The sequence below is a fragment of the Chanodichthys erythropterus genome, chromosome 12 (assembly GCF_024489055.1).
Source record: "Chanodichthys erythropterus isolate Z2021 chromosome 12, ASM2448905v1, whole genome shotgun sequence".
Lineage (NCBI taxonomy): Eukaryota > Metazoa > Chordata > Actinopteri > Cypriniformes > Xenocyprididae > Chanodichthys > Chanodichthys erythropterus.
In genome coordinates this window covers 47,743,635-47,757,163 of record NC_090232.1, presented here as the reverse complement: position 1 = coordinate 47,757,163, position 13,529 = coordinate 47,743,635, and the positions used below count along the sequence as shown (strand labels likewise).

Genomic DNA, 13,529 nt, shown 5'->3' with positions numbered 1-13,529 from the left:
TGTCATTAGACACTGAAATGCCTGTTGTTTTACTGATATTTGCCAGGGCCGCGTTATCCTAATGGGCAACATGGGCTGCAGCCCAGGGCCCCGAACACTAGGGGGCCCCCGAGAAAAATTTATTTTGCATTTTAAAACAAGATATGATCGAGGTTATTATGCCTACGTAGAGCATCGTTGCCACACACAAATCAAGATTTACAGCACACACGCAGTAAATACAGGACATCATCACCATGTCGAACGAAAATGTAGGCCTAAGAAAATATTCAGAAGAACCCATAGCTGACACTGCCGACAGAGGTAAAGACAATGAGACTAATTCCCTATCAGATTCAGCTACAACATCAGCCGCGGAGCTATGCGAATCTGGCGAGACATCGGCGGCATCGGCCATCTACCCCCTACTTCTGCCAGTACTTCTGAATCAGGTGACGATGATGATGCAACTGATACAGGCCAGCATTTTTCTCCTATTAAAGAACACATTACATCCACTGATGTTACTTGTTGGGGCCTTGCTGTCACCGAGGAATTGCGTTCTTACTGGGTTAGTAAGGGCATAAAAGCATCCCTGTTGTGTCAAAATAAAGACACACCATTCCATGCATCAGAGAGAATTTACAAAAACCAGGAAGAGGTGTTTAAGCAAAACCTTGTTTACTCGCTCTATGCGTAATGGCGAAACTGTGCAAAGAGAATGGCTTGTTTATTCTCCTTCGACTGGAAACGTGTATTGCTTCTTTTGTCGGTTATTTGGGCAGTCTGCAAGTTCTTTTTCTCACTCCGGGTTTTGTGATTGGAAAAAACATGAAACGTGCGGAGGAACATGAATCAGGTCAGCCTCATAGAAATGCCATGCTTACATGGTTGGCATGGACACAGGCTCATGGAATAGATGCAGAACTGAAAGAGCAATGTGAAGACGAGCAGAAATATTGGCAAGAAGTTCTAAAACGGGTGGTTGCGGTCATACAGTTCCTTTCAGAACACGGCCTTGCATTCCGGGGAGACGTTGAGACGATCGGGTCTCCAAACAATGGCAATTATTTAGGGATACTTGAACTTCTTAGCAAGTTTGACCCTTTTCTTGCAGAACACATGAGAACATATGGAAATAAGGGCAGGGGAACTGCATCTTATCTATCTAACACAGTATGCGAGGAACTTATTGCACTGATGGGACCGAGAGTTCAAGCTGAAATAATTCTTCAAATACAGAGCTCTAAATATTTTTCCCTAATAGTCGAGTCCACCCCCGACTTGGCACACGTGGACCAGCTCACCTTTGTGGTATGTTATGTTTCTACATAAGGGGAAATATTCAAACGCTTTCTAAAATCTCTACCCATATTTAGTAACACTGGAGATTCACTTTTCAAGCCTGTATCAGGAATTCTAAATTAGATGAATCTTGATATTAAAAATATTGATATTGTTGGAATGAACAGTGTTGCTTGCTGCAGTGAGACAGTTTCATTTTTTTGGATTTATACAGTCATGTTTATGTTTTAATTTTTTTTTCGGCATCCCCTAGGCGATGGAAAGTTTTTATGGATGGACTTGAATTAAACGAAAACTGTCGCCTGCCTTTGTTTGGGCAGGTTTTAACTGCATTAAAACCAAACAGACAAGCAAAGTTAAAAGATGATCAGGTGTTGTTGGTTATGTTTTTACATAAACATTATTTGACCTGAATCACTGAACTCATTTAGAGCCCAATCTCTGAGTTAGATTTACATTATTGATTACAGCAGAACTGTGATTCTACAGCACAAGATCAGCTTTTACAATACATTTTTTTAAAAGTTCTGATTTAAAAAAAAAAAAGAAAAAAAAAAGCAGAGCTCATTTAAACACACAAACATCAAGAATCATCCTGTGAATCTCAACAGTGGTGGCCATCATAAAGCATGTTGCAATGCATTCTGGGAGCCACCAATCAAAATTCATCCATGGCTCCCATCATGCATTGCTGCATGAATAAATTATGAGCTTAATTGTCTTAGTAATTTCCTTTATTCTCACTATTAAAATGTTGCTGTTTTTCTGTGACTTTTTAGTAGCTTGTTTTCTAATGTTCAGAGTTGATCTGTTGATCAGAATATGTTGCTTGTCACCGTTGTTGAGATTCACAGGCTGATACTTGATGTCTGTGTGTGCCTAAAATAATTTATTTATTTTTTTTTTGTGATAAGGACAACTTTTTTTTTAAAAAAGTCTGTATTGTATAAGCTGATCTTCTGCAGAATCACAGTTCTGCTGTAATTAATAATGTAAAACTAACACAGAGATTGAGCTCTAAATGAGTTCAGTGATTCAGATCAAATAATGTTTATGTAAAAACTTAACCAACACCTGATCATCTTTTAATTTTGCTTGTCTGGTTGGTTTTAATGCAGTTAAAACTGCCCAAACAAAATCTAATATTAAAAAGTCAAGGGTCAAGAGCTCAACTAAAACAAACCCTGACCTCGATGATGGTAACTTAAAAATTGTGATTTTCTCCTTTGGTGATTCTGCTTGTTATCATCAGGTGTCTTCAATAATGCTCAATCATCACTCAATTTATCACTTAATTATCTCATTAATGCTTCAGTGGGTGGAATAAAAATATGGCAGGACTTTTACTTTCTGACCCCTGGAATCTCCACCTCTGAAAATGGGCCATCTTGAGACTGCATTTTTATGCATATTATGGAACAAGATCCTGCAAAACTTTCAGAAAACTAGCTCAATTCTTCAAAAAGTGGACCTGGACCTGGATCCTGACAGCTGTAGAAATGCTTCAGTCACTTGCAACTTTCATTGAAAATTTACACGAGCAGTTTGAAGAGTTTGAGATAATGGCTAATAAAATGTCTGTCACCCAAGAATACAGAACCGCAATCAGTCGCAAAATAAAAAGGAAAACAAGAGCAGATGAATCCACTACTCCCGATCATATTCTCACGGACAGTGAAAAGTTCTGTGTTGATGTGTTTCTTGTCATTGTTGACAACCTGATCAGTATGTTAAAGAGAAGGTGTAATTCATATGAAGAAACCTGCCGCTACTGGGGCTTTTTAACCCGTTTAAAAGGCATGCCAACTGAAGAGATGCGCGCAGCCTGTCAGAATCTCGTACAGAAATACTGTGTAGATCTACAGGAGCATTTAGATGATGAACTTGTGCAGTTTATTGCGTTTTGCTGGTCCTTGACTAACGACCTCTCGCCTAGAAATTGAATGCTTATCCTCAAAGAAAAGCAGCTCCAGTGTGCGTTTCTGAATGTTGAAATTGTGTTAAGGATCTTTCTCACCCTCCCTGTGTCAAATGCTTCAGTAGAGAGGTCATTTTCAAAATTGGGACTTATAAAAAATAAACTGAGGACATCGATGCATGAACAAAGGCTGAACTGTTTGACAGTAATGTCAAGTGAGTACGACATTCTGCGTCAACTTGATTTTAAGGATTTAATTGAGGAACAACAGGAAGAAGCCTTTTTAGTGGTGAGTGATACTGAATTAATTTTCTTCTGATTAGAATATTTATATTATAGTTTAATGTATATAATTTTCAGTCTACTATGGAATTATGACGTGTGCTTTGTATTTATTTATTATTTCACGAGTGTAACATACGCGTCTTAATACTGTGTTGCTTTGATTGGTGTTGTGGTGTTGGTATTGATATTTTGATATATTGATACACTGATATTTGCTGTAATTTATTTTACACTATTAAATTTACAGGGAATTGCATGTATTTTAGTATTACATTAAATTTCTATTTTTGTTCTGTATTTTTACAGAATAATGTGTAATTTTACATAAAATGTTGATTAATATTTTACAGATTTTTCTGTATTTTCAATATTCTGTACACTCTCAGAAAATACATACTTGTACCTTTAGGGTTACAATGGCTTGTCACTGGGGCTGTACCCTCAAGGGTACAAATTTATACCCTTGTGATTTGTACCTTAAGAAACCAGTTTTGTACCTTTGGTGACAATTTTTATTGTCTTTATTTAACAGTACAAAAATTGACCCTTCAAAAAGGGTACAAAATTGACAACATTTTTCTTTTCTCCCAGTGTGTTTAAGATTTTAATTCAAAATGCCTGATCTGTTGCATGAAAGTGCTGTTGTTAAAATAACTTAATAATGAATGAACAACCAATGAACTTTCAGTCAGTGATGGGATTAGATTTTATTATTTATGGTGCAAACGCTATCACCAGACTGCTCTTATCTGATGTCTTATTTGTATAAATGTATATGTTTTTGTAAAAACAGTTACAAAGTGTTTAACAGAATCCTGTCAGAATCTCGTACAGAAATACTGTGTAGATCTACAGGAGCATTTAGATGATGAACTTGTGCAGTTTATTGCGTTTTGCTGGTCCTTGACTAACAACCTCTCGCCTAGAAATTGAATGCTTATCCTCAAAGAAAAGCAGCTCCAGTGTGCGTTTCTGAATGTTGAAATTGTGTTAAGGATCTTTCTCACCCTCCCTGTGTCAAATGCTTCAGTAGAGAGGTCATTTTCAAAATTGGGACTTATAAAAAATAAACTGAGGACATCGATGCATGAACAAAGGCTGAACTGTTTGACAGTAATGTCAAGTGAGTACGACATTCTGCGTCAACTTGATTTTAAGGATTTAATTGAGGAACAACAGGAAGAAGCCTTTTTAGTGGTGAGTGATACTGAATTAATTTTCTTCTGATTAGAATATTTATATTATAGTTTAATGTATATAATTTTCAGTCTACTATGGAATTATGACGTGTGCTTTGTATTTATTTATTATTTCACGAGTGTAACATACGCGTCTTAATACTGTGTTGCTTTGATTGGTGTTGTGGTGTTGGTATTGATATTTTGATATATTGATACACTGATATTTGCTGTAATTTATTTTACACTATTAAATTTACAGGGAATTGCATGTATTTTAGTATTACATTAAATTTCTATTTTTGTTCTGTATTTTTACAGAATAATGTGTAATTTTACATAAAATGTTGATTAATATTTTTTTCTGTATTTTCAATATTCTGTACACTCTCAGAAAATACATATTTGTACCTTTAGGGTTACAATGGCTTGTCACTGGGGCTGTACCCTCAAGGGTACAAATTTATACCCTTGTGATTTGTACCTTAAGAAACCAGTTTTGTACCTTTGGTGACAATTTTGTACCTTTATTTAACAGTACAAAAATTGACCCTTCAAAAAGGGAACAAAATTGGCTTTGACAGCGTACAATTGTTGACTATAATGAGATATTATATATATATATATATATATATATATATATATATATATATATATATATATATATATATATATATATATATATATATATTTCTTTCTTTTTTTTTTTTTTACACACACACACACACGCTGAATTAAAATCAGAATTTATTAAATCCTTTTCATTTTCACATTTTACAACATTTCATTTTAAACACATTTTTAAACATTCCATATGAGTCCATCTTGCCGGGTGTTAAAAAGTAACACTGAAGCAGTGTTAAAGTTAATGAGATAATTGATTGATGATTGAGTGATGATTGACAATTAGTGGAGACACCTGATGATAATAAGCAGAATCACTGAAGAAACAACAAGAGAAAAAGAGAGAGACACAACAACTACAACTGACTTCCAGCCATTAAACATTATTACACTTATTATTAACCAGTTTGATTTGATTTCTGTCACACATCAACAAAAGTTCTTACTGAGAATTAACAGATGTTTAGATGTTAATGTTTTAATGAAAGTTTAGTTTGAAGTCACCATGATGGTGAAAAGCATTTCCTTTATAGTTGGGCTCTTGACTTTATTTATTCACATTAATTTATCTATGGCTGCTCCAACTTTGTGTTTGTAGAGCACATTTGTTATGGCCAGAGAAACTATGATCTGAGCTTTGTTTCCCAAATGTGCTGTGAGCCAAAGTTGATCAATTTAGGTTTACAGTGCTTTGGGAAGCACAGTCATAATGGTTTTGTTTTCTCATTGTGAAAAGGCCAGATTCATTGGTGACATCCAGAATTAACTGGTGATATAGATGTTATATTATTTCTTTATAGTAAATCTGTTACTGCTTGAGATCCAGCAGAGCTTTTATAATATGAAGGGTTTTTTTTGAAACACACACAGACATCAAGAATCAGCATATGACCCTCAACAATGGTGACAATCAAACAAAGTGCTTCATGTTGCAGTGCATGATGGGAGCCACCAATCAAACCTCATCCATGGCTCCCATCATGCATTGCTGCATGAATAAATTATGCAGCTGAATTGTCCTGTAATTTTTGTAGATTGGTCATGTTTGCTTTTATTTTTCTGTTGTTTTGTTGTGACAGTAGCTTGTTTTGTGATGTTCAGAGTTGATCTGTTTGTCAGTATTTTGTATTTATTTATCGTCACCGTTCTTGAGAATCAGATGCTGATTCTTGATGTCTGTGTGTGTTTAAACACTGAAGCTTCAGTGCATAATGTATTTTTTTTAAAAAAAAAGTCATACTGCTGTTGGATCTCAAGCTGTAAAATCACAGGACTACAATCATTAATACTAAAGCTACACATCAAGCACACAGTCAGAGATTTAGGCTCTAAAAGACATCAGGCCATCACATGATGATTAGATCATATTTTTTCCGACCATAACAAACGTGCTTTACAAACACAAAGTTGGAGCAGCCAGAGAATAATTCATAATAAAAGGTAAAAAGTCAAGAGCCCAACTAAAGCAAACGCTGACCTCTTTCATGGTGACTTGAAACGAAACATTAACACCTTTTTTCTCTCTTTCCTTCAGTGATTCTGCTTATTATCATCAGGTGTCTCCACTAATTGTCAATCATCACTCAATCATCAATCAATTATCTCATTAACTTTAGCACTGCTTCAGTGTTACTTTAAACAACAACTTTTACAAAAAAAAAATAAAAATAAATAAAAAGGCTTAGCAGAGGTTGTCTCTTGATATTGTACCTTAACCTTTAAAAGAAACAGTACATATATGTACCTTTTAATGCTTGGGAACACATATGTACCTTTTTGACCCTCAAAAATGTATGTACCTCATGTATGTACCTTGAGGTCCAATAATAAGCCCTATGGGGTACGTTAGTGTAGATTGTACCTTGGGGGACAGAAATCGACTCCTACTGTACCCCTATTTCTGATAGTGTACCCCTAAAGGTACAATAATGTACTTTATTTTCTGAGAGTGTATGATGTTCCTGAAACATTATTTCAATCATTCAAACACCAAATCCACATTTAAATGTTGAGGTAATTGAAGATTTGTTTTAACTCACTTTTTATCCAACACAAATGTCCCTTGTTTTATTAACAGTACTAACAGACAAATAAAATAGATAACTTATGTCTGTCTAGTTAAGTGTACATTTATTTACATTACTTGCATTCATGTGATGAAAACAGTGTTGCCAACAGGGAATTTTACATAATACCACATAATCCATCACTCAAAACTCATAATACTTAAAAAATATTTTCCTGTCAGAGGTTAAATAAACATTTAGTAAGCATCTTTAAGATTTATCCTCTCCGGAGAATTAAGTTATAGGTGTTTACTAGAGCTCCCTGTTATCTATACATAATAAATCGTGTTTTTACAGTAAAGTCACTTACACATTCAGCAGTTTACTCTACAGTAGTTCAACAAATGTGACTTTAACACAAGATACCCTGTTTTTGGTTTTCAATACTCACATTTGACAGCATCCACGTCGCTTTTCTCCTCCATATTTGATTATGACATATCCTCTCCTGTGGCCTCCTGGGATAGAAAAGTATCCAGCGAGGAACACTTCAGAATCTAGGTGGAAGCAGTAGTTCATCCGGGAACTCCTCGACTACTCATTTATGATTACTGAGGTTTCTGACATACTTAATTGCTCCCCTGTATACTGCTTTTCCCCTATTATATAGTAGGTAAGTAGACGCACTTTAAATAGGTGCATGGCCAAATCTTGTGAGAATTAGTACGTCTCCCAGGTAATTTTCGCCTACTCTTTTTGCTTTGGACATACTTATTCGCTCACCTACTACTTTTCCCCTACTAAATAGTAGAGAAGTAGGCGGTTTTGGATGCAGCCATTGTCTTTTAAAGAAAGATGGAGCAGTTTCCACTTTAAAAGCAGAAGCTGCTGTTTATTGGCTTCAAACTGTAAGTATATTTTATTGTTTGTATGTCTTTTAAATGTATAGTTCTGTTGCTATTTTTGGTGTAATCAAGGACACATACAAAGAGCAACTCGTTTTTGAATGCTAGCCAGTTAGCTAAATTCTAGTGCATACTTCTCCAACAAACATCTATCCCAGCTAACACACGACGTAACAGTTACATAATGTATTCGTACTTTTTGGTAATTTCATGCCTTGCTAACTGACAACGTAACTACGACGTCGCATGCCAGTAATTTCATTACCTTCAGATTACCATCTCACAACGTTGTCAGTACATTCTCCTAACATTATAAGATTACCAAGGACATTCCAGATATGTACTCTACTCGTAATATGACTTACATATAACGTAACAGCAACGTCATGTGCTAGTAATTTCATTACCATCATTTACAGAGGTGGGAAGTCCAGGGGTCAGAAAGTAAAAGTCCTGCCATATTTTTATTCCACCCACTGAAGCATTAATGAGATAATTAAGTGTTTAATTGAGTGATGATTGACCATTACTGAAGACAAAGTTAAGGTTAGGGTTTGTTTACTTGAGCTCTTGACCCTTGACAAAACAATATTAGAATATTGTTTGGGCAGTTTTAGCTTTTACGACATCAAGAATCATCCTGTGAATCTCAACAGAGGTGAGAATAACAAAGCATGTTGCAGTGCATTCTGGGTGCCACCAATCAAAATTCATCCAGGCATGTTGCCTGTCACCGTTGTTGAGATTCATACACCAATTCTTGATGTCTGTGTGTACCTAAAATAACTCCTTTTGTGTGTTAAGGACAACTTTCAAAAGAAAAATTGTATTGTTAAATTTTATCATCTGTAGAGTCACAATGCTGCTGTAATCAATAATGTATAGTCAAGGGTCAAGAGCTCAACTAAAACAAACCCTGACCTCGATGATGGTAACTTAAAAACTGTGATTTTCTCCTTTAGTGATTTTGCTTGTTATCATCAGGTGTCTTCAATAATGTTCAATCATCATTCAATTTATCACTTAATTATCTCATTAATGCTTCAGTGGGTAGAATAAAAATATGACAGGACTTTTACTTTCTGACCCCTGGACTTCCCACCTCTGCGTAACAGTCATGTATTTTGGTTAGCTGGGATGTTCCTAGACAAACAGTTGTTCATGCTATGAATTAAACACTACCTTTACAAAAATGCTACTATTCAGTCATGTATTCGGCTACAGTAAAGCTTTAATCAGGATAAAACTGTATAGCCTATTGAAAGCTAACAAATAGCAGCAGCATCCAACAGTGCCTGACCCTCTTCATCTGGGTCTGATTCGGCTCAATTTGATACAGCAATATAGACGCCATTATTTACATTTCACTGAAACAACAAATGGTTAAGGGGCGTGTCGTTTCCAGGTGCTTCAGCGAATCATGGTGGCTCTGGATACACTGGGCCAGCTAACCAATCTGACCACATTGCGTATTTCAGAGGGAGTGGCTTCATAGAAGCAGGAAGTCAAACAAGCTGTTCATATGACAGTGCAAACAGAGGTGTAGAATAAAGCTAAAATATATGAAAAATACAGCGTTTTCAGCCTAGGAAAAAAACACTGAACCACTCTGTTAAAATCAATTCTGAACATGATTTGTGACAATAAAGTATTATTGGTGAATATAATATTTTAATAACAAATAGTCAATAGAATAAACTCTTTTTTTTTTTTTCAAACTTTTGACCTCACTGCAGACAACTCAATGGTATCATTCCAGAGATTTGTTCCATATCCTGACAATCTCTTCTTTCATATCTTAAATCACCTGCAAGTGCATCCAGAAGGGTTATTTCTCAATAGATCTTCTCAACATTCATTCTAAAACAAGGTTGGAATTGCTGAACCCACAAACACATGTGTTCAGGGTGCCATCTTGGACCGCCTTCCATCACTGTTTTCTCATAGATTAATGAACTAAATTAATAACTAATGATTTTTATAACTTACTCGATCTGGACAAGACACAATTTTCTTCAAGAGCTGCTTTACAGCAAAATTTATTTTCCCTCTGTCACCATAAAAGCAGCTTTGAAGCAATCTGCAGTGTAAATAAAAGTGTCTCGACTTGATTTACGTCAATATTTAGACATGTAAAATTATGTAACTGTTCCATTGTCTTCCACTTTTGTTTTTCCTCTACTTTTATATAAATCTGGACCCATTTATTTAATTTCAGTTTCTGTTTTATTCATTTAGAATAATGTTTAGCCTTTATTTATACAAATTCAGATTTCAGATTCACAACCTGAATTATGGGGGGTTTATTCAGAAATTCTCCTGCAAAGTCTCTTATGATTTTTAAACTGAGACACAGATTCAAAATATTATACAAAACGAATTATGATGTTGAATTTGTAATTCAGAGCAAAAAAGAGAAAGAAATCAGAATATTATTGCCAGACACTGTATATCACACCATGATTAATTAGTAAAGATTCCAATTAGTCAACTTTTTTTTTTTTTTTTTGCAACAAAGTATTTTGGCTAAAACAATATTTTTAAGAGTTATTGAGAGTATTCAAGAGATAATGTTTAATTTTCTATAATCGACAAATAGGTGTTATGTAATTATGTGGTACATCCTTGATTGTTGCTGAACTTATTCTCGACTTCTCTGATGCCGATGTACTGCTTCCTGTATTCTTTAGTTTGGCTTTCCTCTCTTGTCGGCCAGTATTCCATCCAGGTCTCCTCTCCCAAAATGTACCGTGCACTAAAACAACAGAGAAGTGAAGACAAAACAGACAAAATGACTGATTTAGCTGCACTGTATGCATCTACGAAGCACAAGGATGTCCAAAGTAATAAAAAAATAAGCATTTTAAAAATATTTGTATTAATGTTGGTTTCATACATTTTTATTTATTAATATTTATTTTCCCAAGAAATATAGCCTTTAAATAACACCTTTTTCTCATTAATTTCTATAAAATTCATGTTTACTCACTTCCCACACTGTTAGACCTTGCTGTAGAAAAATGGGCAAATTCTGACAGCTAAACTAATATACTGTAGAAAATAATGCATTCTGGGTAATATTTGACATTGTTGAAAAAATAGCCTACAGGAACATACTGTGAGTTAACATCGCTCAAAGTCGACACTCAGAGGCTGTGTTCTAAATCACACCCTATACCCTCATTCACTATTCCCTACATTAGTTCACTAATATAGTCCACTGGACAGAGTGAATGAAAAGAAGTGAGTGAATTCAGACACTGATGAACACCTGATAAGCAGAATCACTGAAGAACAGAGAAACAAGAACAGAAAAAAGAGACGAGCAGAAACACAAGAACTACAACTGACTTCAGCCACACTGAGTGTCAAACCAGTTTACAAACCAGTTTGAGATTATTTCTTTCATACCTGTACAGAAGTTCGTAGTCACCATCGTGGTGCCCAGTGTCTGCTTTAGTTGGGCTCTTGACTCTTTAACATGAACTTTCTCTTGCTGCTGTACTGAAGTTGGTCAGGGGTTTTTGGCTGATGATGTTGTAATCATCATGGACTTGGCTAATTTACTCATCTGTCTAATTTTGATTTCATGGGCACTTTATATTTATTGATTATTCAATGTCTCTTTAAAAGAATGAGATGCAACAATGTCTTGGTACTCTGTAGTTATTTAGAAGAATACTGAAGTCACACAGACATCAACAGTCGTGACATTTAAAAGTTTAACCCTCTGGCCCTCTTCGTTTAGGTGTCACACTTACCTTCTTTACGGTCAAAAGTGACCGAAGCCTTGGAAAGTAACTTTTTTGTTCCTCAGGAAAACCAATGTAATATATTCTTGTTCTATAATATTTTTTGATTATTATATAAAATTTTGAGGGTATTTTATGATACTATGCAATATTTATACAATTTTTATTAACTATTTTTCCCCATTGAAAATAATAGATTTTTTTTTAACATATTTTTAAATTATTTTTCAATTAAAGCAGTATTCCATGTTAAAATAGAGACAAGGCATTTAAAATAATTTTTTTGAAGGTAGATTAGTGCCATTTGGTGAGAGTAAAAAAAGAAAAACTTATGCAATGCCATGTCGTAACCACTAGATTCCCATAGAGCTCTATATAAAATTCTCTAGTGGTTTTTGGACACAAACACTTATTTTTATTAAGTTTTGGATATGGATTTAAACTTAGACATTCTCAAAGACTACTTTTTGTCAAGGTTTAGATTTTTATTTATTTTTTTATGTTGATTTGAAGCATCGGTTTTTGTATTAATTTTACTACAGTCAAACCTGAACATAGAGGGCGCCATTTTGTTACACGTAACATCAAAATTCAATAAAAAATAACAAAAATGAACAGGTGTGTTTTATAACAGCTTAAAAAATCTGTGTTTGATCTGATTTCATCCTCTTATTTGAGTTTTGGCTCAATTTTACCATACTATTACAGCCACACTGGTTCATTTGTATGTGTATAATGGTGTGTTGTGTGTGTGTTTGTCTGTGAATGTGTGTAAGTGAGTGGGTGTTTCTATTTTGTACTCTTGGTGTTTTAGAGTGTAACCCCTTTCTTGCAGTTCATTTTTTACTGCTTTGTGGCTGAATTTTTGCTTTTATTTCACACATTTGCATAAACTTGCTCTGTCTTATAGTCGTGCTGATTCATATATATGTGTGTGGGGGGAGGGGGGTGGGGTGGTGGTTGTGTCTATTTTGCACTCTTGGCATTTCAGAGTGTCCCCCCTTCAGTGCTGCACACTTTGTTTCTGCACAGTGTCTGATTTGTAGTTTGTACCAACAAAAGATTCTCTGAGTTGTTGTATTTTTTCGTATTTCCCATTCATTTCCTATGTCGGTCATTTTTGACCGAAAAGAAGGTAAGTGTGACTTTTTTTTACAATGCCTTAACATGTCCGAATCATGTCCTTGATTTTTTTGTGTGTTCATATTGGTAATGCTACAAAAGTCACCAAGTGTCATCTCATTCCGACAAAGCTACGATTTTTAACAATTCAAAATATAAAATCTTTCGGTCAGAAATGACCGAAGAAGGCCAGAGGGTTTAATGTTGCAATGCATCCTGGGTGCCAGCATAGTACAAAACTATTAAAAATATAAAACTATAAAAAATTATGCAGCTGAATGGTATTTTTTATTGCCACCATTGTGGAGATTGACATGCTGATTTTTTATATCTGTGTGTATCTATATGGTAATGCAGCTGTTTTTTTGTTTGTTTGATTTTTGCATTGTGTTCAAAAAATTTTCTTCAATGCCATTTTTTTTTAACTCGTTGTGGTAAGGCCAAACTTTAGCTTC

General features: G+C 34.8%; 1 protein-coding gene across 1 annotated transcript in view; it reads right to left on the bottom strand.

The window, feature by feature from the left end:
* Window positions 1–9,443: 9,443 nt before the first annotated feature.
* Window positions 9,444–13,529, bottom strand: part of LOC137031480 (complement C3-like) — a 141,710-nt gene continuing 137,624 nt past the window's right edge. Inside the window, exon 41 of the mRNA XM_067402456.1 lies at window positions 9,444–10,955. Coding sequence (XP_067258557.1) covers window positions 10,811–10,955 — 145 coding nt within the window. The 3' untranslated portion in view covers window positions 9,444–10,810. The remainder of the gene's footprint in view (window positions 10,956–13,529) is intronic.